The sequence below is a fragment of the Myotis lucifugus genome, unplaced genomic scaffold (assembly GCF_000147115.1).
Source record: "Myotis lucifugus unplaced genomic scaffold, Myoluc2.0 scaffold_288, whole genome shotgun sequence".
Classification (NCBI taxonomy): domain Eukaryota; kingdom Metazoa; phylum Chordata; class Mammalia; order Chiroptera; family Vespertilionidae; genus Myotis; species Myotis lucifugus.
The window spans coordinates 362,829-389,112 of NW_005871336.1; the positions used below are offsets into that span (position 1 = coordinate 362,829).

Genomic DNA, 26,284 nt, shown 5'->3' on the forward strand with positions numbered 1-26,284 from the left:
TATTGTGATTTATTTTCAAATAACAATATTGAGTCCAACATTTGAAAAATGAAGTTCCACCATTTTTCTTCAGGGGAACACAAAATAAACTTGTTGATCTGTAGAATAAAGGACAATAGAATTGTGATAATGAGTATCATTTATCTTAATGCAGAATGAGACCATTTGGTCCTGGATACTTGAGGTGAATAGTTAGCCTTTGAAAATTGTAGGATTTGCAAATCAGTGGGTTTTAACTCCTTTCAGAATCTGATAAAGATATGGATCTGTTCCCTAGCAAATTCACATATTCATAAACTCAACATTTTGGTCGGAGAGGGTGACTTGTCCAGGGCTATGCAGACATTGGCAGAACTGAGCTGAAACCCAGGTTCTTTCGTCCAGTGCTTTTCCTGGTGATAATAATAATAACAACAACAATGGCTACCACTTAGCAAACAGGGTGGCAAGCACTCTGCATATGGAGTTCTCACTGAATCCTTTTGGAGTTGGTACTACTCTTCTCTCCATGTTACACTCAAGGTCATGGAAGCTTATTTCAGATAGAAAATGGCCAAGTCACCTCTACACAATTTCCCCTCTGCTTCTGTCCTCCTCCCCTTAGCACTGCTCAGTCATCTCTCTGTCATCTACAGGAGACATCCTGGTTCCCTTCTACTCAGAACTGAGAGTCAGCCGGGCTGCCTCTGTAACCATACAGCTTTAAAACACCAAAGTATGCTTGTATTGGTTGGTAAATAGCTTGTGCTCCAAGGCCCCCACTACCCTTCCCTATTCCAGCAGCCCTGCCTCATCCTCCAGAAACCCACAATCCAGCAAGTGGCAGGTTAACTCCCAGCACAGCAGGAGCCTTATGGATCCAGCACCAGGCTAGCATCTTCTTCGATTTACTTTACTTTTTTACTAGTATTTCCTTGCCTTGTTTCATTTACCCCCAACTTTTTTTGTGGTATAATGGGCAAACAAAATTATATAGATATTTAAAGGTGCAACATGATGAGTTGATATACATATGCATTGTAAAATACTTACCACAATCAAGTTAATTAATGCATCCAATACCTCACATACTTACTGTGTGTGTGTGTGTGTGTGTGTGTGTGTGTGTGTGTGTGTATGGTGAGAACACGTAAGATCTGTCTTAACAAACTTCAAGTGTATAATATCAGTAACTATAATCACCACCTTGTACACTAGTTCCTCAGAACTAAAACTCATAACTGAAAGTTGGTACTCTTTGGCCAATTATTTGAATATTACCTTTGAATTTAAAAATGAAGTATCTTATCTGGCCAGTGTGGTTCAGTGATTGAATGTCAACCCATGAACCAGGAAATCATAGTTCAATTCCTGATTTGGGCACATGCCTCGGGTTGCAGGCTCGAACCCCAGTAGGTGGCATGCAGGAGGCAGCTGATCAATGATCCTCTCTCATCGATGTTTCTATCTCTCCCACCCTTCCTCTTTGAAATAAATTAAAAATAATGAAGTATTTCCTTACCCTTGAAGACCCGGCTATATTCTATATTGTTCCTGGTACTTTTTCGAACTACTGCAGCCTATATTTTAAACAAATATTTATAGAATGCCTTCTATGAGCAGGCAATGGGTGCTTGGCACTGGAGCTACAGTAACACAGATGGTTATGGCTCACAAAGACTTTGGGGGAGGTGACATCACCAGCAATAAACCTAATAAATGCACGACTACACACTCTAGCTGGCTTCATGAAGGGAAAGTGCCAGGCGCAATAAAAATACAATATAGCACAATGGGATTTAATCTGGGGAACCAAATAAACCGCCTAGGAAGGAGGAACCTTTAGGAGGAGACTGGTAGAATGAGTGGATGGAGACAGGTGAGAGGTGATGGACTGGGGAACACGTAGACTGTGAGCAGATGCTGAGGCAGGATATTTTGGAACAAAAGGAAGGGCCTTCCTGTAGGAGCTGACCAAGCGAAGGTGAGTAAGAGGCTAGTGCGTGTGGAGAATCAGGCAGAGGCCTCATTGCATAGGAACAGGTTGATTGGGTCATGACTTTATTTTATTTTTGTTTTAAAGCAACAACAGATTGTTTTTTTAAAAAATGTTTTTAAAAATTGATTTTTAGAGAGGAAGGGAGAGGAACAGAGAGAGAAACATTGATTGGCTGCCTCCTGCATTCCCCCCCTCTCCCCGCCCCACTGAGGATCAGGCCTGCCTGGAAACCGAACCAGGGACCCCTTGGTTCATGGGTTCATGCTCAACCACTGAACAACACCGGCCGGGCTAGGTCAAGACTTTCAATCCTACCCCAAATGCAAATGGAAACCATTGAAGAGTTTGAGGCAGACAACTGATACAGTCCACGGCCAGAGAGGAGTGGGATATGAGCGGAATGCGTTAGGAAGGTGTTAAGTGTGAGGGGATTTGCCCAAGAGTGAGAAAAGTTATGCCTACACATTTAAATGATGGAGTAGCAACTTCAAACATCTTGACATGTTCTACATGTCCTCCTGCACACATCTCATGCCCTCCGACGACTGTGCCCCACCAGGAGGAGGTGAAGGGAGGTTCTGTGGGCGCCTCCCTGGCAGACTCATCCTCTCATGAAGTCAGCATTCCTTCCCCTGACTTGTTTCCTTCTTTCTCATGGAAACTTCTTTTTCCTTCTGGCTTTTACCCAATCATTTTTCCCCCTGCTGATGGTGACAGTGCCGTCTCAAAATACATACTGACTTACTGTTACAAAAAAGGGAAAGTGTTCCTGCATGGATTCCCAATTTTAAATCTGTCACCAGTTGCTTGAAGTGTGTTTATTTTCTATCACTTTCCTGACTTGCCCCCTTGCCTCATTCTACAGTGAGACTGTAACTTCCCCAAAGATCAGGCTCCACTTTTACATTTCTTTTGCAGGTCCCATCATATTTTGCGTAGACCTTGGACTGTCTATAAATGCTTACTGGTGGATACCCCAAAGAGGCTACTCGGCTCTTTATCCTTAAGCTATACATGCTAATCAGCTTTTTAAAAGGAATGTTATTGGTAAGTTTTCCTATCTAGTCTTACAAAATTATGACTTAAATAAATACACATCTACTAGATTGACATCTAGAGAGAGAATGAGGTATTAGTTCTTTTAGAAATAAGATCCCTACGTTAGGTGTTTCCTGACAGAAGTAGGTTCGGCAAAAGCTGGCGTCATCTATGCTAAATTCCCAGTCAAAAAGCAATATGCTATGCTATGGTGGAATTTGGTAGCATATAAATTATTTGGAATTCTTGTCACTGGAGATTAGAATGGCTGCCTTTTCTACCTAAATTTACCATGATATCCATTCTAAACCTGTGTGACCTCTTTTCACTACAAAAGAGAATAAATTTAATCAAGACCTCACCCCATCTTCTGTGCAGTACACTTTTGTTTTTTTGTTTGTTTCCAAGCTCTGCGGGATGAGATAGTTTGATTGGTAAAGATATTTGGAACACAAGGGATGCATTTCCATATCTCATCTTTCACTTATTAAGGAATCAGAAGGATAGTGAGACAACAACTACAGAAGTGAGTACATTCAGTCGATATACAGTGAACTTAATTCAATGGACATTTATTGAGCATTAACTAATGTACCAGAAGCAGGGTTTGGTATTAAGAATACACACACATATATATGTATAGGTTGTCTTGTGTGTGTGTGTGTGTGTGTGTGTGTGTGTGTGTGTGTGTATCTTAGTGTTATGTTAGACAAAGAATAGGTTGTCCTTACTGGAATATAGATGGAATTCACCAATTAATTTAATTTAATTCAATTCAGTTCAACTGCACTTTAGAAGCCTACAATAGGCCAGGCATAATGCTAAGTACTGGGACCACCAAAATTATAAAGTCACCATTTGAGTCTCATGAAATTCATAGTTGGTTAAAGTCAGACACTTAGTATACTTAGTAAATAGTAGTTTACTGGTTTAGGTGTAAGAGTAGAAATCATTAGATGATGCTGAAACAGTGTTGAGGAGAGATGATGAAGTCTGTGTAGTGTGACAATACTTTGAGATACTATTTAATTTAATTAAAATGCTATTCTGTAATTCTGTTACAAAATGAGTTTAAATTTCAGAACATGTCTGAAAATGACATTGCCCTTTTAAATAATGTTCTCTAAAGATAATATTTTAAAAGATTTCACTAACTTGGATAAGTAAAATTTTCTTATATTTGAACAATGGATATTAATAAAAACGACCTTAGTATGTGGCTCTTTTGCTATGTTTATTAACACTATATCTTTGTACATGTATTTTACATTTTGATTCTTCCACAAAGAACTAATGAATGAATGACAATTTTACTTTTTCTAATCTGTAGACAAATCAAGATAAGAGTTTGTATCTGCCTCTAGAAGGAATAACTCTTTTGAACTCTGTGAAGGATATTCTAGCTCTACTAGTAACTTATGCCAGTTTCTACTAACAGATAGGAAAGAAATTACCGGGATCCTGAGACTATTAAATAGTATAATTTTGCCCTTCATTGGGTAACTGTAAATGCTAATAATTGGAGTAAATCAATATAAACAGGAGGCATTTTAATATTTTATTAGTTTCATGTAGATGATAGAAATAACAAAAAATCAAAACAATGGCACAGCAAATTGTTCAAAAGGAATATTCATCAAACAACATTACTGAAACAAAGTTAACATGATTTAATTTATTCAAGTTAATTTTAACATCTAAGACATGGAACTGTTAGGAATAAAATAACTTGGGTTCCAGGGTTTTATCTTTTGTATGGTTCATATTTTTCAAAAATTTGCAATAGTAACTTACATTGTAGACTCTCAATGAAGACTGATGACAAGAGTCTATGGCTTAGGCTCTTAGGTTAAGGTAAAACTCCTTTCCAGAAAAATACTTGGGGGGGGGGGAGATATTTGTTTCAAAGGTCATCTAATTATCGATTGATGTCTCTAAGCCTCAAAATTAACAGTCCTTTTAACTTGCATTCTAGAAAGTATTTTATTGAATCTTAACAAGCTCACTGATTTTACAGTTTCACTGGCAGCAAACTCCTCATATTAACTAGACATATACACAAATTATTTCCCTTTGTTTGAAGTCTTCTACCTGTTTACTATAGGAAATCCTTTAAACTTTTTATTTTTTGGGGAAATAAACAATACTATCCTTCTCTGTGAGATTTATCCCCCACCCCCTAATTTTTTTAGTGTACTCACACTCATTTTCTTTTTTTTTCAGAGTACTAAGCATCAGTGAACTGACTCTCTCCAAGAATCAGTTCAAGTGACTGGCTTTGGTTTATCATTTGTATACCATATGATGAGGGATCCTTCAAAGAAAGTTCATGCAGATACTTGATAAAAATTTAACTAACTTGATGATTATTCCTTTTCTATTTATCCATGCCATTGGAGTCTATCTATCTATCTATCATCTATCTATCTATCTATCTATCTATCTATCTATCTATCTTATTATTACTAATTCTGCATTTAAGATTCTTTGAATGAAGAAATTCAGATCAGAAATATTCATTTAAGATATCTTTGAGTAAAATATTTTCATTTACTTAGTACTGTATTATAAGTACTTTTTACTGGTACCAAATTTCATCTAACTAAAAGCAAATGCAGACATTTTCAATAAATGAAAGGATGAATATAATTTTATCATGGCTATGATTCTTTATAATTGGTTTAAAAACTCGATGTACTTGAATCTGGAAGGTTTTTGTGAAACTAATCAAACAACCTTCTAAGAAAGGATTTCTTGGCAGGAGTAAGAATTTTCCCAGAACCCTTTTTGTGGAGGGATTTCAGTGGAGGCCTTTTTAAGGGGGGAACTTGTTTTGGGGTTTGCAATGCTCTTGCTATCTTCACATGCTCATTGCAGTAATACTTGTTGCTTCCTTCCGACAGCTGGATGAGTGTGCGTTCCGCCAGGTCCATGCACTGGGCATGGACCCAGTGCCCATCTCCATGAGAGCAATAGATCATGGCAGGCTTGTTTAGCTCAGTTGAATAAAATGGTACCCAAGTGTTGATATCCACATCACAAGTAGAGCAGCATGTAATCCAGTAGCCAGTTACAGACTCATCTTCCTCATCATCTTCATTATAGGTGTCAAATTCATCGTCACCATTGAAACTATTTGCTTCTGCACTGAAACAAAATTCTTCTGAGTCTTCAAAGGGCGTGGAGTCCCCTGGGTCTTCTGTTGATGTCTGACTATTGGTGAATGTTTTCTGATCTTCGTTCACATCGTCTTCTGCACATTTCAACATGTAGAAATAGTATGTTTCTGAAACAGCTTGTTTATTGTCTCCTGGTATGCCAAGGAAAACAGTTCCATTGCCCATGTTGCTTCCAAACCATAGCTTGCTGTGCTTAATATCTGGGGTCCAATCTGGGGTCTCCATCTCTCGAATCTCTATCTTGTTGTCTTCAAAAGAGATGATGTTGCAGACCATTCTTTTTTGATTTTCAAGCTGATAGCCACCCACAATAACAAATTCATCATTGTTTGTCCGAGTCAGGATTGCACTAGAGACAGAGATTCCTCCCGGCAAAACTGTGCAATTCACAGCTGGGCTACCCAGGGGGAGATCAACCCTTATTCTGTAGAGGTTGGCAGGGCGGATGTTATTGGCAAGTGAATGTCCTCCTAAAATATAAATGGTATCATTTCTGGCAATGGAGACATGGAAAGATAGGCCATCCTGAAGTTCTGGAAGAATGTATGATGTAGAGCACCCAAATTCAAAATCCACCAAGAAAACATGGGGCAGGCAGTCTGCTACAGTATTCCATTTTTCTGTGGTTCTCTGGGCAGAAGGTATGTATGACCGCCCTCCAAAGACAACACCCATGCTCTTCCCTCGACTATATACCACATCAATGGAATGGCCATATCTGGCTTCAGGAACATCTCCTACCAAGTCTTTCTCAGTGCAGCGAAAAGTAACTTTTTTGTTGTTCTTGCACACAACAGACATAACATACATCTTATCTGAAAGCTCATTGTTTGGTGTTTTCCCTCCGTGGATAATGTATTGCTGCCTTTCAGACTCTAAGCCTCCTTTGAATGTGCAAGTGGCTGGGTAGCGAAGAGGAGGAAGGTAGCAGGAATCCTTAGAGAAAACTGCAGGCTTCAATTTGAGATTGTTATGTTTTACATCAAAATGGAAAACTCCAGTGGGGCAGGACCTCTTGGGCCAGCCTTTTTGGCCGAAGAAGAAAACTTGTCCATCAAAATTCATTAGTGAGAAGCCTGGTTGAATTAAGGCTATGTTATTACTGACTGTAACCATCTGAAGTGACATATTTTCTGATTGTGGATAGTTCTTTTATCTGAAAGAATTACAAAAAAAATTAACTTACTAAAACTCTTTCTATAAATAACTGTGTTTAGATCCCCTCACACGAAGAAAGCATGTTTTAAACAAAAGTTCTTCCACAAGCTTGTAGTGGGACTGAATTAGTACAATCCAGGCAGTTAGGTAAGCAAAGAGCCACAGAACCTTCCTGTCTAGATACAATGCAAGCAGCTGGGACACGTTTTAGACTTGGACAATCCTCCCTTAGATTTCTGGGAATTGTAGTCCTTTTTCCTTAAAACTCACCACTTAACGTCAGAAAGAACTACATTTCCCAGGAATCAGTTCTCTATGGGTTGCATGGCTAAGACAGGGTCCGTTGCTCCGGAGGGGAGACTCCTAGGATGTTTTTTTTTTTTTTTCTGAAGGAGGACGTCAAAAGTGCGAAGTGACTAGATTTGGAGCCAGAGCGGAAATCTAGGGATTGGGAGGTGAGAGTGGCTACCGCAGCCCCAACATCCGGGTTAGGGAAGTCTGCAGCACCGGGAGGGGCTGAAGCCAGCCCTCTGCCCAGGGGTCCCCGGTGCTGAGCCCGGGGACTCTTAAACTGGCGACCTAGGAGGAGGAACAGTTGCTCCGGCCTGAGTGGGGTTGCCTGGAAACCGGAGCCTGGAGGACGCCAGGCCGGGGTGTCCTTGCAGAGGGCTGCCTGGAAGCGGTGGCGCTCCGCAAGGAATCGCACCTCTGAGCATCCTCAGGTGGCCGGGGCTGGGAGCTCAGGGGGGCGCCGAGGTTGGAAAAGCCGTGACTGTTTTGCAGAACAGAAAGGCGAGTCTCAGAATATCTGGAGTGCAGGGTAGAAGCGACCTGATAATGATTTTACCATTCCTGTATTTAGTCGTGAAAATATACATTAATTAGACCGTAAGGGAGTGCCACGCCAAAGGCCCTTTGTTTTCTCAACTGCGCTTGCTCTGGGTTTTAGGGTTCTTTTAGCGAAGCAGAGAAGATTCCTAAACCACTATCTCTCTTTCTCCCCCTCCCTCTCACTTCTTCCCACCCCCTCTCCCTTTCTGAAAATAGAGTTAGTGGCTGTTAATTCAGACCTCTCTTTCCAGCCCAAAACATTTGAAGTAATTCTTTCGTAACCCTGAAGCAGGCATTAAGCCAAGAGGTGCCACAATTATTCAGGATTTAATATTTGTATTACAGTATTTTTTCCAAAGGTATCTACTAGGTGACGTAAGCTTGACGAATTTTTATGTTTATTATTATCACCTACCTTAGAGAGATGTCAGGAGCCTTAATGAGAAGCACCTTCCCTGTTTGCAGAGTGAAGTCCTAGGCACTACAAGGAGAAAGGAAACAAAATAGCACAGATTCCTTGACTTTTAAGAGTAAATTGTTAATATGCTTCATAAAACAGTGGCTGACAGTATGGACTCTGAAGGCTGACTGGCTGTATTCAACTCATGGCTCTGCCACTAAGTACGTGAACCTGGGCAAGTAATTTGACGTCTCTCTGCTTCAGTTTCCTCATCTGTGAAATGGGATAATTATTTTACCTAGTTCATAGGTTGGTAAGTCTCGATTAATACATTAATGCACACATATAAAGGACTTCGAACAGGACTTTGCACACGGTACATGATAGTTGTTATGATTATACTTGAACTTATCAAAAGGAAGGTTGTTAGTACACAGTTACCTGCTGGTCATGGCCGATCATATTTATAATACTAAGATGATTAGAAGGGCTTTAGGATTCGGGAATCTGGTCAGTAGGTATAGACTGGTAATTATTTTTAGACTAATGAGAATTGGATAAGCATATGCAGTGGAGATGCTGGTGATGGGTTCAATTTAGATAAAAGGAAATATTTCATCCTTCTTGTGACCCTGTCTGTAACCCCTCATTAAATATGCAGACTTATATTGGATTGTCTGAGTCCAAGTCTGGGCTCTAAAACTAGTTGCTCTAGAACCATCTTGGACAAGTTACTTTCCCCCTGTCGTTTCATATTTGTAAAATGAGGATAATATTAGTATCTATATATTGGTCTTTTAAAAAATATATTTTTATTGATTTCAGAGAGGAAGGGAGAGGGAGAGAGAGATAGAAACATCAATGATGAGAGAGAATCATTGATTGGCTGCCTCCGGCACGACTCCTACTGGGGATCGAGCCCAGTAGGCATGTGCCCTTGACTGGAATCGAACTTGGGACCCTTCAGTCCACAGGCCAGTGCTCTATCCACTGAGCAAAACTGGCTAAGGCTACATTGGGTTGCTTTGAAGGTTAAATGGGGTAATGTAAATCCCTGTGTATGTAAATCTCATAGCAGAGTGCCTGGCACATAATAAGTATTCAGTAAATGTTAATACTACAATTTATTTTTATACCCCCTCCAAAGGTTCCTGGGACCATTTAGGCTCTATGGTCAGTCTGAGATGTTGGTGGGGCTTTCTGCCTTGAATTACTTCTGTAGATGGATGTCATTAATTGCTAAATATCCTTTCTACCCATTAGTTTTAGTTGGGAGAGTCCTCAAGGTGAGATCTTTTAATAATCATCCTGTGGGTTATTAAACCAAGTGAGAAATGAATGGTGAATGAGATGGACGGTTGCTAAAGTGATGAAAGCAAGCTTCTCTCTTCCTCAGACCACAGTGGTTTGTAGGTTCAGCAGCTTGCCCTGCTTTTGAAATAAAGTGGGCAAGTGTTTTCTTTCTTTGTGGCCTACCCAAGTATACATAAGAGAAGGCATCTGTGCCACTGAGAAAGTGGAAAAGGAACTAAAAGGAAAAACTGTTGACCCTCAATTCCGTAAATGCAAACCCTAAGTGATCACACCCAGCATACTGTGCGATGATGGTCACAGAGTTGCCCACTTTTGGGTGGAGGGAGTGCTGAAGCCAAAGCCTGTTTGTTTTAAACACTGTTGAAGGCTGTTACTAGGATATAAAGCAGCCCATCCAGGGTGAACATACGCCAAGAACACCTGGTTTTAAGCAGCAAGCTTTAAAAAAACTGTTTTCATTGCAGCCCATTGGCTTCATGGTAAGGTTGTCATAGGGGTATCGGCTTCTCATGAGTGAAAACATGATTCACGTAGATGAAACAGAAACATTTTCTTGGGCAAGGCATAAGGAATACTACCCATTTGTTGTAGCTTAGTTCAGATTCCTAAAGATTTTTGACCTGTTCTCTCTTTAATGCCCTGACTTTGGCCCACCTCATCATTTCAGGGACCTATAAAACAATGCTCAAGTTTACTTCTGTCAAGATGAATTAACGCCTCTTGTAACACAGTTCAACTATTGGTGCACTTAATGTTAGATTACCCATAACTGAACCATGACCAGATAACTTAGGTATGTAAAGAATAAACAGGAACATTGAAGGTGTTGTCACATTATTTTGCAATATTTATTTAGTCAGGTAGATTTTAAAGAAGACACTGTTCTTCAACCAAAGGAAGTTTCAAAATCAACACATTCAGTATTCTTTTTAAAAGACAGAACTATAGGCTCAATAAACTTAAACAATTTTCCCAACCCCATGCGAACATTTCTCAGCTGGGAGATGTTCATTTGTGCACCGTGAAGCCAGGGCATAGCTGAGAATCAAAAGAGGACTGATGGTGTGAGGTCTGGGCTTGTAGTTTCTTGTGCCTGAATGGACTCTTTTCCTCTCAGAGAAAACCACTGTACTCCAAAGCATGAAAACTTACTCATCAGTGTCACCAATGTTTTTCTGATTGCTCCAAAATAGCAGGTGACCTCATGCAACTGCAGTCATTTGGTGCATGAATTAACCATACCTGGCGCGGTTAATCAGGTTTGAGACATACATTATCTGATTTGTTTGTTTGTTTGTTTGGTTTTGTTTTGCTGGCAGTCAAACCAGAATTAGGTCTTCCGTGTGACATTTAGGCCAGAGAAGCATTTATGCGTTAAGATTAATAATGGGCTCTGATGCCACAGGGATTAAATCCTTGCAGCAGCTTGAGACCAGAAGGCCCCCGAGTTTCCAAATTCGACATCATCCCTTCCCCATCTGGACCTCCAGTCCGCCTGCTAACTAACACGCTGCTGAAGGGTCTTCCCCTTACAGTTGACAAACATAGGTGCCCATCTTTCGGCTTTGGTAGAAATGAAAGTTTTGGACCTACCTGAATGCCAGAGGGGCCGCTTCACCCCCCTCTGAGTCTTTGCCGCTAAACCAGGTATTAAATGTCAGCGGGACTTGGGGAAGATTCACTGACTGCCCACTCTGGCCGTGGCAGGCAGAAGGCGGACGGTAAAGAGAGAGAGAGAGAGTGTGTGTGTGTGTGCCTGCAGATGTTCAGGCGAACACTGCTCTAACGGGAGTAACTGACTGTGACCTTTTTTTTCTTTAGATGGTTGAGGGAGATATCCACCAGGGTGCACCCTCAAGATTTAACTATTTTCTTGCTGGTAAACAATGGACACACAGCCCACTGTTCATCTGTAAAGACAAAGGTATATTTTTATTGAAAAAATTTTAGAAAAACAGAAGAAAATGAATATCATTGCTATGATTTAAATAGATACTATTATGAATCAAATAGATACTATTATGAATCAAATGGGAAATTATTTTTCCTAAAGCAGTGACCATTAATACCATTGTTAATCATTATATACATATATATGTGTGTATATATATACATATACATATACATATATATATTTCAGAGAGGAAGGGAGAGGGAGAGAGAGATAGAAACATCAGTGATGAGGGAGAATCATTGATGGGCTGCCTCCTCCATGCCCCGCACTGGGGATCAAGCCTACAACCCGGGCATGTGCCCTGACTGGGAAATGAACCGTGACCTCCTGGTTTTTAGGTTGATGCCCAACCACTGAGCCACACCAGCTTGACAGTTTCATTTTCTCTAATGTAAGCCTCAGAAAGGAGTTCTAATTATTGGAGATCTATTACTAGCTTATATGAGGGAGCTTCTGTGTAATGTTGTACAAGGGAATGATCGAGACGGTGGGCTTTGGAGTCAAGCTGACCTGATTTTCTCTGCTCACTCTGCCATTTCCAGGTGGAGTTACTTAATCTCCAAGCTTCTTTCCCCATCTCTGAAATGGGGATAATAGAAATATTTACATTAAAAGGTTGTTGCAAATGATTAAATGAGATATTGTATTTAGAGTGCCCACCCAACTAGGTTGGTAGCCTCTCCCACTCCCACCCCAGAAATTTCACAATCAAAGGAAGAATAAATGAAAGATGGCAAAAGTTGACTTAATTTTCGAATAGACTTTCTTTTTTAGAGCAGTTTTAGGTTCACAGCAAATTGAGTGGAAGTTACAGAGATTCCCATATGCCTCCTGTGTCACTCATGCATAGTCTCCCCCATTGTCAACACCCCCACCAGAGGTACATTCGTTACAATCGAACCTACAGTGACACTTCATTATCACCCAGAGTCCATACTTCGCATCAGGTGTGATGTAGTCTGTGGGTTTGGACAAATGAAAAATGACCTGTATCTACAGTTATGGCATCATATAGGATAGGTTCACTACCCTAAAAATATTCTGTGCTCTGTATATTCATACCTCCCTCTCTCCTCTTTTTACTGTTCTCATAGTTTTGACTTTTCCCAAATGTTACATGCAGGCATACCTAGGAGATATTGTGGTTCCAGACTACTGTAATAAAGTGAGTATTGCAATAAAGCGAGTTATGATCATTTTGCTGGTGTTTGTAAAAAAAAAAAAATGAAACATTTGTGAAGGACAATAAAGTAAAGCACAGAAAAATGAGGTATGCCTGTAGTTCGAATCACACAGTATGTAACCTTTTCAGATTGGTTTCTTTACCTTAGTAATATGCATTAAAGGTTCCTGGCTCGATAGCTCCGTGTGTGTGTGTGTGTGTGTGTGTGTGTGTGTGTGTGTGTGCGTGCGTGCGCTAAGCAGTGTATTTATCCACTTTCCTACTGAAAGACATCATGGTTGTTTCCAGGTTTGGACATTTATGAATAAAGCTGCTATAAGCATCCATGTGCCCGTTTTTGTGTGGGCATAAGTTTTAGCTCCTTTGGGTAAATACCAAAGAGTGGGATTGATGGATCGTATGGTGAGTGTATATTTTGTTTTGTAAGAAAATGCCAAACTGTCTTCCAAAGTGGCTGTGTGACTTTGCATTCCCACCAGCCATGCACGGGAGTTCCTGTTGCTGCACATTCGGTGTTGTCAGTGTCCTGGATTTTGGCCATTCGGATGGTTGTATGATGGTATCTCATTGTTTTAATTTGCATTTCCCTGATGACATATTACGTGGAGCATCTTTTCCTGTGCTTATTCGTCATCTGTATATCTTCTTTGTTGAGGTGTCTGTTAAGGTCTTTAGACTTGCCATTTTTTTGTTTAAAGCAATTAATTAAATATGGCCACCTATTCTTTAAATTGCAGTGTTTTATTATTGTTGAATTTTAAGAGTTCTTTTTGTGTTTTGGATAGCATGTTATCAGATATGTCTCTTGCAAATATTTTCTCTCAGTCTGTGGCTTGTGTTCTCATTCTCTTCACAGTGTCTCCCAGAGAGCAGAAGTTTTTAACTTTAATGAAGTCTCTCTTATCAATTATTTCTTTCATTGATCATGCCTTTAGGGTTGTATCTAAAAAGTTGTCGAGATATCCAAGGTCATCTAGGCTTTCTTCCACGTTTTCTCCTAGGAAATTTATGGTTTGTGTTTTAGATTTAGGTCCATGGTCCATTTTAAGTTAATTCTTGTGAAGGGTGTGCTGTCTGTGGTTAGATTAAATTTTTTTTTTGCGTGTGGATGTCCAGTTGTTCCAGATTCATTTGTAGAAATACTGTCCATGCTACATTGTATTGCCTTTGCTCCTTTGTCAGAGATCAGTTAACTATATTTGTGTGGGTCTATTTCTGGGCTGTCTATTCTATTCCATCGATCCATTTGCCTTTTCTTTCACCAATGCCGTAGTCTTAATTATTGTAGCTGACATAATTTTAAAACAGTTAATTAAAAACTGTTGCATCAAGAAAAATATATACCACCTAGTAAGCTTATCACATAACCATAAAAATGTTCATTTCTTTGTGCTCTACTCTAATGTTTATCCAAGGTCCCAGTCTACCAAAGTGCTCAGCATAGAAACTAAATGTGAAATAGTAAACAATTTATTGTATGTCCACTATGAAGAGTCATGGAAAGAAATGTGGAAAAATCACAGACATAGATCTTGCCCTTAAGGAACATGCATGATAGTAGGATGAAGCAACTTTTGATTGTGGATAAAGATGCCCCACATTCTTCCCATACTTACCCTTAAAAGTTCACCAAGGAATCTCAATTATAGGTTACTCAGCCCATTCTTAAACCTTGAGGCAGAATCAAATTCAAACTCCTCCTGAAATATATTGATTTCTCCTACCTTAAATCCAAGAAACAGTGGACAATTAAAGAATACAAATCAGTGTAATTACAGAATAAAATAATTTTTATTCCACAGGCGACATAAAAGTAATGAGATGTACTAACATAGTAATTGAACAAAAAGCAAGCATAATTGGAGAAAAATAGAATGTCAAAAATGGAAGACAGCTTCAAGTCCAGTCCCTTTATTTTTACAATCAAACAACTTATGGCCAGAGAAGTTAAGTAACTTGACCAGGGTGACAGAGCTGCAGGTGTGTGTACCTAATGGGTTGAGCGGAGGTAGGGGAGAAATGCTGTTCCGTGAACTCATGACAGTGTTAACCAGGAAGCCCAGGGCACCCCTCAAGCATCTCCACCCCTATTTTATAAATGCAGAAACAAATTACATCGTTGCTCAATGAGTTAGTGTTTGAAGTAAGGCTGGTGAACTTTACATAGCATTTGGATAGGCATAGACAATTTAAGAAATTTTAATAGGTGGTTGATTTTTAAAAAAATATTTTTATTGATTTCAGAGACGAAGGGAGTGGGAGAGAGAGAGAAACATCAGTGATGAGAGAGAATAATTGATTGTCTGCTTCCTGCACACTCCACACTGGGGACTGAGCCCGCAAACCGGGCGTGTGCCCTGACCGGAATCGAATCATGACCTCCTGGTTCATAGGTCGACACTCAACCACTGAACTACACTGGCTGGGCTAGGTGGTTGATTTTTAAGAAAATAATATGAATAGAAAAGGAAAGGGAGAAGTTTGGCTTGTTGAGTGAATCCCACAATATAGGAGCCACAACCGAAACTGACAAAGAGGAGAAAAGAGGAAGGAAAAGTAAATATATGCACAGAAGCGATCTACAGTTAGTATGATGGATTGTCAAGAGAAGAACATGACAAGTGACTTGTCATTTTTTTGTTTAAAGCAATTAATTAAATATGGCCACCTGACCAGAATCACTGGTATTTTTCTATGTTCCATGTTTTCTGATTTGAGGTGCACTCTTTGCTGTAAAGTTAAATGGGGGGAAATTTCATAGGTGTTTTACAGTGGTGTACTAATAAAAATTTAACTTTTAGATAAGGGAGTTTGTGTTCTTAATTTCTACCTTTCAGTATAGAAACCATGTTGGAAAGAAGAAATTTTGTATGTGTGTCTGTGTGTTTGTTTTGTGTACATTGAGGCAAAATTGCAAATACAAATGCTGAGAGTAAGTGGAAGCTGGGGAATCACTGCATTATCTCTAAAGCCCATTTATAATTTCACATTCTTAGGAATTTAGAATTAAAAATAGTTGGGAAAGACATCTTTAAAATCTCATTTCTCTTAAGAGAATGTCAAATGAAAAGGTCGATTTTATTTGCAAGATCTGGCATTTTGAAATACTTAGAAATGAACTCCTGCAAGCAGAGTTGATTTAGTTCCATTGGTCTACACCTGCTCCTAACCCACTGTGCACATTTTGCTTTAAAATAGGCTTTCTGGTGTAAAGTGCTCTGCACCGCACTGGGCGCAGGTGGCCAACAGGCTCAGGAAGCTGGAGAGAGGGGGATACCTTTAATCAGGAGTGGATGCCTTCCAGTTATAGTTGTGCAATACAGATTAAATAAGCATTAATGGGACATTGCGTCCATGTGAAGGTGGGATTATAATGAGCTAATAAGTCTTTTATGATTTAAACATTATTGCATGATTATAGAGCTGTAAGTTGACTCTGGAACTACTACCTTATGGATTCTTTGAAAGGGGCCTTTCAAGAAATGTTCAAACACTCACTGTCATTGTCCATAACTCATTGATGTAGTTGATCACAGTTCCGAAGGTAGGAGATCAATTTTGAATATGGTTGATAAATGTATATTGTACATTTTTCTTAATGTGCTAGCCTAGAGGTCAAATGATGTGGGAGTTTTGTTAGGGGATGAAGACAGGGTATTTACTTGTGGTTACCCACAATTCTAAAGTTTTAAAAACAGGTAAAAGAAACAAAATGGTGGTGAAAAGGTAGTCTTCCTGATTTCAGAAACAACGGATTTTCTGAAATTTGTCTTATCCTTCAGATTCCACATCCAAGGGTGATCTGTTTTTTAAAAAATGACAGGGAGTGAGCAGAGAGAGGAAGTTTGAATGCTTAACTGTTTGCATTTTTCTTTGTTTAATGGAATGCAGAACTGTGTAATTGAAAACAGCCTAATACTCAGTTGACCTGCCTCAGTGAGCCAATGCCGATATGTCTGGATTGACTTAAACAGCTTGGAGGAAGAGTATATTTGGGAGAAATAAAATTGATTTTATACAATCTGCTGATGAACAGCCAGGCTTAATGAATGATAGCCTCAAGAAACGTCATTATAGTAGCTTGGATGAATGAGCAGGATAGGGAAGCAAATTTTTCAAGAGGAAAGTTTCTGCTTAAACATGTAATTTTATAGATTAGCATTATTCCCATCCCCCAGAGCTTTCTGCAGGGGGAAAGCAATCAACATGCTGAGTGCCAACATTCCTGGTAAAACGTTTAGTGATAATTTTTTCTTTTCCTAAATCTCTTTGCCTTAGGTGGCTCAGCCTTCTTCTATAACTCCCCCCGCCCCCTTTTTTTAACTTTTAGTTTTGAAATAATTATAGATTCACAGGATAGAGTCACATGATGTTGTAAAGAAATGTCCAGGGAGAGTCCATAATCCAGCCTTTTGCAATGTTAACACCTTGTACAAATGGAGTAGTATAATGTGGGAAATTGATATTGGTAGAATCCACACAGTATATTCCGATTTCACTAGCTATGTATATATACACTCATTTGTATGTGTGAGTAGTTCAACTATAGCACACGTGTTGCCTTGCATAACCACTACCACAATCAAGATACTCAGCTGTAACACCACTATAGGAATCCACTACGTTACCCCGTTGGTACTCACCATCTCCTCCCCTTGTTTATAACCCCAGCAACCACTAACTGTTCCCCATCTGTCTTGATAATTGTCATTTCATGAATGTTGTATGAATGGGATCATGCAGTCTGTACACTAGAATAGCCCTTTGAGATTGGCTTTTTCTCACTCCACATGATTTCTTTGAGGTTCATCCAGGTTATTGAATGAATCAATAGTTTGTTCCTTTTTATTGCTGAGTAATATTCCATGGTAGGGACGTACCACAGTTTAACTATTCGCCCTCTAAAGGACATTTGGATAGTTTCCTTTCTTTTTACTATTGTGAATATAGCTGCTATGACCATTCATATACAACTTTTTGCATGGGAATAAGTCTTTATTTCTCTGGGGTAAATACAAAGAGTGCAATTGTTCATTTGTATGTTAAGTCCATTTTTAGTTTTGTCAGGAACTGCCGAAATCTTTTTCAGAATGGCTGAACCATTTGCACTGCCACCAGCAACATACAAGTTACTCAGTTTTCCTGCATCCTTGCCAGCATTTGGTGTTAACACAATTTTTTATTTTAGTCATTTCTAATAAGTTACTCATTGTGTTTTAATTTGCATCTCTCTAGTGGTTAATGATATTGAATATCTTTTCATGAGATTATTTTCCATTTATATATCCTCTTTGCTGAAATATCTATGTGTGTCTTTTGTCCTTTTTAAATTGGATTTTTTCTTTAGTAAGTGTTGAGAGTTCTTTCTATATCCTATATGCTGGTCCTTTATTGGGTATGTGACTTATAAATATTTTCTCCTAGTCTGTAATTTTTCTTTTCATCTTAACAGGATCTTTCACAGAGCAAAGTTTTTAATTTTCCTAAGGTGTAATTGATCAAATTTTCTTTTTATGGATCATACTTTTCCCTAGTCCCATATCGTACAGATTGTTTATATATATATTTCCTGCTTCCTTTATAAAATTCACTATTTTGCCTTGATATGTTTTATTGTCCTTATTCCTATTACATCCTTTATTTTAAAACTAGGGCCCAGTGCATGAAATTCGTGCATGGGTAGGGTTCCTAGGCCTGGCTGGCGATCAGGGCTGATCTGCAGGGTGACTGGCAGGGCAATTGGGGCCCCCTGCTGGCACCTGCCTGACTGGCCTGGCACCGCCCACTCACTGGCCCCGCCAGGTCAGGACCTACAGGCTGTGGGAAGCTTCTGCTTTGAGTGTCTGCCCCCTGCTGGTCAGTGTGTGTCATAACAACCGGTCATTCCATGGTCGTTCCACTGTTCAGTCAATTTGCATATTAGGCTTTTATTATATAGAATGTTTTCACTCCATTCCATATCACTAATCATGAAACAGGTCATCATAGTCATTCCTGTTACAAAAATGGAGTCCTGTGTTGAACGTGTAGATTACAATCTTCATTAGGAGAGGAACTAGAACCTGTTCTGATAAGGCAAACTTCGTGATATCTATGTTCATGGTAAGCATGTAGTAAGCCCGCATTTTTTATTCCATGCAATTCTTCTTCACTTTTCCTTAAGATGAGGTTTGGTCCAGGAAAAAAGTATAGCTAAGACATGCCTCCTACTGAGACCTCTGCATGGATGACAGCACAACTTCTCTTTTCTAAAGTCCTCTCTCTCAGTGCTTCCTTTGATATTCACTGCAGTGTACCTGGGAGAATTTTTGTAAAATATAGATGCTTATGCCATCAACATTTTTGGTGATAATGAAAAATTCCATGCCTTTTAAGTGTTAGAATAGATTTGTTGGCAGAAGCTTATAACTTGAAGTGCAGTGTATTCTTTGATGTTAGAATTGTATGTTTTTATCTCATCCTTAGGGGGGAAAAAGTAAAGGAGTTGAGATTCTTTTCTATTTTGTAAGATTTGTATTTATGCCTTCTTCTTTATTCCTTTTATATTTTCCTTTGTTTCCTTGTTTGTATTGGTAAGTATTTGAAACAACAGTATTACTGGGTACAGAATATAGTTGGAGGCATAGATATACCCATCCAGGGGGAGATTGTTGCTTTTTGCCTAATTTCCTGCTGACTTCATATATACCCTGAGATTCATAATCATGAGCATGTCATTATTATTTATGACATTGAGAGCCACACAATACTTCTCATCAATAGAGTCATTAGATGACAAAAACCCCAACTAAAGTTTCCCAGATTCGTTCATTCATTCATTCATTCATTCACAGTGGTTGGACTAGATGACCTTCCTGTTTCTCTCAAGTCTAAGAATCTGTGGCAACTTCTGTCACTGGTCTTCTTTCTCTTTTCTTAATATGAACTAAAAGACCTAAAAAAATTAGAGGATGCAAAATAGGTGTAGTTGTCAAGGAAGAAGCAATCAGTTCACACTAGGTCTCTTCTATCATAAATTAACTCAGTACCCTTACAGTGCAACTTGGTCTTTTGAGATTTGTCCACTTTCCAAACTACAAAGGGAGACCCATTCTATGAAATATCAAGGTTGATGGTTTCGTTTCCTTATGCAGGGAGACTTATTTTGATAATATCCCATCTTACCTTTGAGCACAGTAGGAGATTTTTGTTGAGCAGAACTATGAGAATTTGAGAAAGTGCATTTTGATGGCTCCTGGAAAAATCTTTAAAAATGTGTTATTTATTTAAGTATCAATGGTAAGGCTCCCAGTTTTTTCTTAAAACCTGTTTGTGGACATAGAGCTCTCTCTGTGCTGTTAAAAAGCACGTTATGGCCCTGGTCAGGTCACTCAGTTGGTCAGAACATTGACCCAGTATGCCATGATTGTGGGTTTGATTCCCAGTCAGGGCACATACAAGAAATAACCAATGAATGCATAAATAAGTAGAACAACCAAACAATCTCTCTCTCTCTCTCTCTCTCTCTCTCTCTCTCTCTCTCTCAGCAATAAAATAATTTTAAAAAGCAGGCTATGCACATTGAGAGGAGACTAGCTCATGGCATCTTGTTTCTTTACACTCTTGTCTTTGAAAGTTGTGTGTAGGTAAGCTGCATGGAGCAGGGATCTGAAGGTAAACATCAACGATGTGCTAAGTCAATGGTGGTAATTCCACATCCCGGATTTCATAATAACCTCCTTTCAGAGAGCACACACTCTGACGGGCTTGGGTGGTGGTAGAAAACGACTCCAGGGAGGGCTCCCGTGCTGTAGCTCAGCGGCTCGATAAGAAGAGAACCCTGTTCCTCACCAAACCTGTGGTTTCCTGTGATGTTTAGTCGTCCGAGGAGAGCAGTGCTTCCTCCCAGTGTTTCCTACTGGAGGCTGTGATTGTGATGGTGATACTTATGATTTACCGGTAGATATTTATACACATTGACTTATCATCAAATGTTCTGGGTCTTTCATGTGGAGCTTCTAAGCCCCAAAACATGAAAACCAAAGCAAAACAAAGAATCTTGTTATCCAGGCAAGTCTTCCTCCCTCTCTCTCTCCCTTTCTTTTAGAAAAATACTTTATGATAAAAACACAAACACAGTATGAATAGTAACTGAAAAAGCATTGCTTCCTTTTAGAAAACCACTGGGATTTGCATAAACCACTCGACTGTCTGGCGAGCGCTGAGCTGCTCTGTCAGTCCCGGGGGACTTTTCACATTAGGTTCTTTGTATTTTCACAGACAGGGCGAGTTCTACATCTGAAGGTGGGTATTTGTTAAGTGCTTCCAATCATGACATTTTGTGAAACTGGATTTTCCAAAAGTCTTAGAAAAGTCAATGAAAGCATAACCTCTTCTTTACTGTGATAATCATGTGAAGGAAATTAAAGGTCTTGAAGGATTTTGAGTTTGTGCTGGGCACAGTCTGTTAATTATTTGCCTTTAGTGAAGCTGACATGTATTAAGGCGAACTACTCAAACTATTCCAGTTTGAGAATTGGGAAGTTTAAAGGAATTTCTGTCTTCACTTAAAGTCTTAAAGGAGACATCTACAGCAATCTCCAACACGGGTGGCTGTTGCTGTGTGGTGTTTGCTTGCTGAAGTAGTTACCCGAGATGGTTCAAGCAACATTGATATAATTCAGTGTTAGAGTTTTGTTGGGGTTCAATTCTGGAAAATTGGATTGACATTGACATTCTTGGAATTAAGTACATGTCCTACTGGTAGTGGCATAATAGCTACCTGGGAATTTCTTTATCATTATTTTTTATCTAGCAACTCCAAACATAATTGATTAAACTTTGGATTGCTGAAGGTTGGCAGTGTTACAAGTAAATTTTCATAAACCTTAATTGATGCTTTTTCCTATATCTAATTCATACAGTAGTTTGAACCCTAGCCAGTTTGGCTCAGTGGATAGAGCATCGGCCTGCGGACTGAAGGGTTCCAGGTTCGATTCCAATCAAAGGGCACGTATGTGGGTTGCAGGTTCAATCCCCAGCCTGGTCCTCTGGCCCAGGTCAGGGTTCCTGTGGGAGGCAACCAATCAATGTGTCTATCTCACATGAACGTTTCTCTCTCTCTGTCTCTCCCCTCCCCTGCATTCTCTCTAAAAATCAATGGAAAGATATCCTTGGGTGAGGATTAACAACAACAACAAAAATAGTTTGAAACAGTTTCTTTCATTTTGAGTTGGTACAGAGCTCCACGTTTTATTTTCACCCCGTCTTTTACAGCACCATGTTTTATCTGGGGTTGTAGTGAGTGAGGACTTACCTTGATTTATCTGAAGGTAATAGCAGCGCCTTCAAAGTCAGAGGAGTGACAGTCAAAAGAGGTCTTTGTGTAGGCAGAGGACCAAGTACGAAGCCCGACCCACTGTCATCACCATGATCATCATGGCTAACACTTCTTGAGGTGCCGTGTCTATTCATTTAATCCTCATTCCAATCCTGGGAGGTACATGTAGCTTCACAATTTCTTATTTAAAACCTTGGGGTCAGGTGTATTTCAGATTTCAGAATAGTTTGGAGTTTACAAAGGTAATCAGGGAAAATGCCACATATTACACAAAAATCTCCAGTGGGGTCTGGAAAAGCATCACAAAAGCAAGCCAGATAGTATTTCTACAGGGAACTATATGAATAGTTACTCTGAGTGAAATAAAAATTAAAGCTGTAAGTACTTTCATGTTAATTCAGATCAGATCCTTCCATCAAATGAGGTTAGGTATCATCTTGTGAAAACATTTTTATTTTTTTCTGAGCTAACCAAATAAATATGATTAATAACAGATAACTGACTTTTTTCTTGTTTTAGAAAAATATAAGAATCTTGGTGCTTCCTCTGTTTGCTAGACAATATTGGAGAACCCCTCCTCTTTACTATCCTCCCTGAATCACACCAGCTACTTAGGCAGTAATTGCTCCTGTGCTTTTTATAGATAGTCAATTTTCTCAAAGCTAGGTGAGACTAACCTTCCATCCAGAATGAATGGAATTTAACAAGGTGAAACATCATAACTAAAGACAAAGTTTAAACTGTGTGTGGGTTGAGGCAGTCACTGTGTCTTAGCCAATAGGCATTTAGTTATGGCAAGTGAACTGACACTGGAGGGGCCACCAGCAACGTGAACGTGGTCTTCAGCTATGTAGCAGGAGCGCAATATTTAGTGTGGGAGTTAGTCCCATCTCAGTGTATCCAGACCGTGTCCGGATTTCATTTCTGGATGGCCTGTTTTCAAGGAAAGGAGGCGGTGTGTAACCTTTTCCAGGTAGATTGATCAGGATGAAAGGACTTGAAGCCATGCCCGGTGAGGCACAGGTGAAGTAACTGGGCAAGTTTACATGAGTGTTTTACCAGTTTCTAGCCACATCAGACTGTAGTACCTGCTCAAATGAGAACAGATACTCCTTGACTCATGATGGGGTTATATCGAGATAAAGCCAGCATAAGCTTTTGAAAATATTGTAAGTTGAAAATGCATTTAATACTACACTAGACAGTATCAGTTGTTTATCCTCATGATCGTGTTGCTCACTGGGCGGTGCGGCCTCTTGTCACTGCCTAGCATCAGGAGAGAGTATCGTACTGCATATCATAAGCCCAGGAAAAGACCAAAATTCAAATCTGAAGTATGGTGAGAGCATATTGCTTTCACACCATCGCTAAAATGTAAAAGAATCCTAAGTTGAACCATCTTAAGTCAGGGACTGTCTATAATTTTAGCCTCATATTGATTGACTGCCAGCTCTATGCCCTTTCCTGAGCTGTTAAACATTTGGGATACAAAGATGAAAAGGCGTGAATTAAGGAGATGGAAATGTGGAAACTGAAGCAAAAATAAAATTGTGATAGCACTTCAGAAGCCAGGATATGAATGAACTCTGACCTCTTGAACTCGACCTTATTACTGTTGTAGTAACTATCTTGACCTGTTCTTTTGGGTCTTGCAATTCTTTCACATTACAGTATTTTCTGAGAGGCTGGTACTGCATGACTCTGTCCAACTCACGCTTTTCTTCGTTTTATAGATAAAGTGGCCCTGTGAATAGGAATGCCTGCCAAAATACCAGAACTGGAGACCATGGATGAAGATCAAATAATTAAAGAAGTCTTGGATAAGTTTGTTAATTGTCATGAGCAAACATACGAAGAATTTCTGAGCACCTTTACTCATCTTTCGAAAGGTAAAATGGAAAAGTAAACTTTCTATAGTAGTAGAGATAAAGAATTTTAGTATAATTTTATGTCTTTACTCCTTTTCCAAAAGACTGTTTGATGAGCATTCATTCATTCATTCCATTCCTTTGATCAGACAGTTCTTATCAGGGCATTCATGGCTGATTCATGTAAATACCAACATTTTTAATCCAACCAGGAGTTGTATGATGGAGTCAGAACTGTTGAATTTGAGAGTTAAAAAGGACCTGAGAAATCAATCAGTATAATCTCTTCATTTTATTTATGGAGAAACCCAAGTGCAAACAGTGGAGGGGTTTTAAAGCATGTTTAAAACTTCAAAGAAATATAGCACAGGATAGGCTGTGGAGTTATACTGCAAACATTTGTATCATGGCATCACCACTTTCTGGCTATGTGATCTTGGGGAATGGGGTTATCAAGGAAAAGGGGAATAATAATAGACCCCCAAAGGTTGGTGCCGGTGAATTGAGGGAATCTGTGTAGAACTCTTAGCATGTGGCTAACATGTAAGTACTTAATGAAAGCTAGGTATTGTTGTTGTTGTGATGATGATGATGATGGTGCTCTGATTTTTGTACAACAGAGATGAACTTTTAGACCAGAAGTGACTAACTGAAGCCTAAAGGCCAAACCTGTGTCGTGTGTGTCATTATGTATTTTGTTTGCCACCTACAGTATTATTTTTGTTTTTTAAATTGAGCCAACATTTAAGAGTTGCGAAATTGTACATAAAAATCTTGATGTGTTTTTTCTGATAAGTGAGATCTGGTACCTGTTATTTCCCTGTCGGCAATATCAGCTAGAGCTCAGGAGCCCTTGCCCCATGAGCTCCCTAGTTTGTAGCGCTCTCTGGCACTCACACAATCTAAAAATGTGTGTATACATCCCCTGCTTTATTCACTTAAGTGGCTCCTGTAGGCATTTGAGTTTGTAATTTATATTGTAAATTCTGCTTCAGATCCCCATTCGCTTGATCTCAACCTTGGTCCTTTCTGGGTCATTGATCCACACGTGTGAGGCTGTTGGTTCTCCACTTAGCTGCACCTTGGACTCACTGGAGGAACTTTTAGAGCAGTGGTTCTCAACCTGTGGGTTGCGACCCCTTTGGTGGTCGAACGACCCTTTCACAGGGGTCGCCTAAGACCATCCTGCATATCAGATATTTACATTACGATTCATAACAGTAGCAACATTACAGTTATGAAGTAGCAATGCTTTTAAGTCATGATTCATGTGTCCTTGACAAATGTAAAAGTAGGGTCGTTATCAGGAAGCAAAGAAAAAGTGATTCTACCTTGTTTCTTTCGTTGTACAAAGTAGCTGGAATATCAATATCTGTTTTGTTTACCCTTAAAAGTTGTGGACTGTGGTTTTGTTTATCCTTAAGGGAAATGGAGACTTTAGGAAATCTCTAGTTACCTTTAGGACTCTGAATGATCTATATTGACATGATATGTGGATCAGATTAATCATGATAATGGCCGAATCACCTTAATCAATGAACTTGGGTTTAGGAAGATGCTTGCTTTCTTTGAGGCTAATGATTTAGTTCCATAATTACTGGACCCAAACATGCCGGTATGCAATGTCTAGTGGGGTGTGTGTGTGTGAAAACAAGGGTAAAACCAGCCGAATTTATGCATTTTGGTATGCCAATGGCATTTTGATAATTAAAATTATTTTGCAAGTTATTTGTAAAGTTGACTTTATTTTTATACTGTGGCAGAGTAAGAACGTGCAAGGACTTGGGTGTTTTAAGGAGGTTATAATGTTTTGGTTTTGGGGGTAAGGAGGACTGTTCTCTTTTCAGAGTTCTGTATGATCATTGCATGCTGAGACAGAAACTGCTGCACATGTGGTCACTTCATTTTGAGTTTAGTTTGGGCCCCAAATTGAGCTGAAATAAATGATGACACAAATCACATAAACTGCATCTCCAAGCACACTAGTTTTTTTTTTCCTTTCAAAATATCCCTAGGCGCCATTCACATTATAAACTAATGACCTGAAAAAATTCCTCTTAAA

General features: G+C 39.3%; 2 protein-coding genes across 5 annotated transcripts in view; one reads left to right on the forward strand and one right to left on the reverse strand.

The window, feature by feature from the left end:
• Positions 1-5,464: 5,464 nt before the first annotated feature.
• On the reverse strand, positions 5,465-11,684 carry RAG2 (recombination activating 2). Its single transcript, XM_006099888.3, has 2 exons — positions 11,492-11,684; positions 5,465-7,351 (listed from the first exon to the last, which is right to left on the reverse strand). The coding sequence occupies exon 2, from the start codon at positions 7,321-7,323 to the stop codon at positions 5,740-5,742; it is 1,584 nt and encodes a 527-aa protein (XP_006099950.1). The 5' UTR covers positions 7,324-7,351; positions 11,492-11,684; the 3' UTR covers positions 5,465-5,739.
• CUNH11orf74 (chromosome unknown C11orf74 homolog) overlaps positions 7,700-26,284 on the forward strand; it is a 59,048-nt gene continuing 40,463 nt past the window's right edge. For all 4 annotated transcript variants that reach the window (XM_014465341.2, XM_014465347.2, XM_023763520.1 and 1 more), the window contains exons 1-2: positions 7,700-7,808; positions 24,088-24,243. In XM_014465341.2, the coding sequence (XP_014320827.1) occupies positions 24,111-24,243 (133 nt within the window). In that variant the 5' untranslated portion in view covers positions 7,700-7,808; positions 24,088-24,110. The remainder of the gene's footprint in view (positions 7,809-24,087; positions 24,244-26,284) is intronic.

What these genes read in the sequence shown, in the direction of transcription:
- RAG2 (XM_006099888.3), bottom strand. Translation starts at nt 7,323, where the DNA reads ATGTCACTTCAGATGGTTACAGTCAGTAATAACATAGCCTTAATTCAA.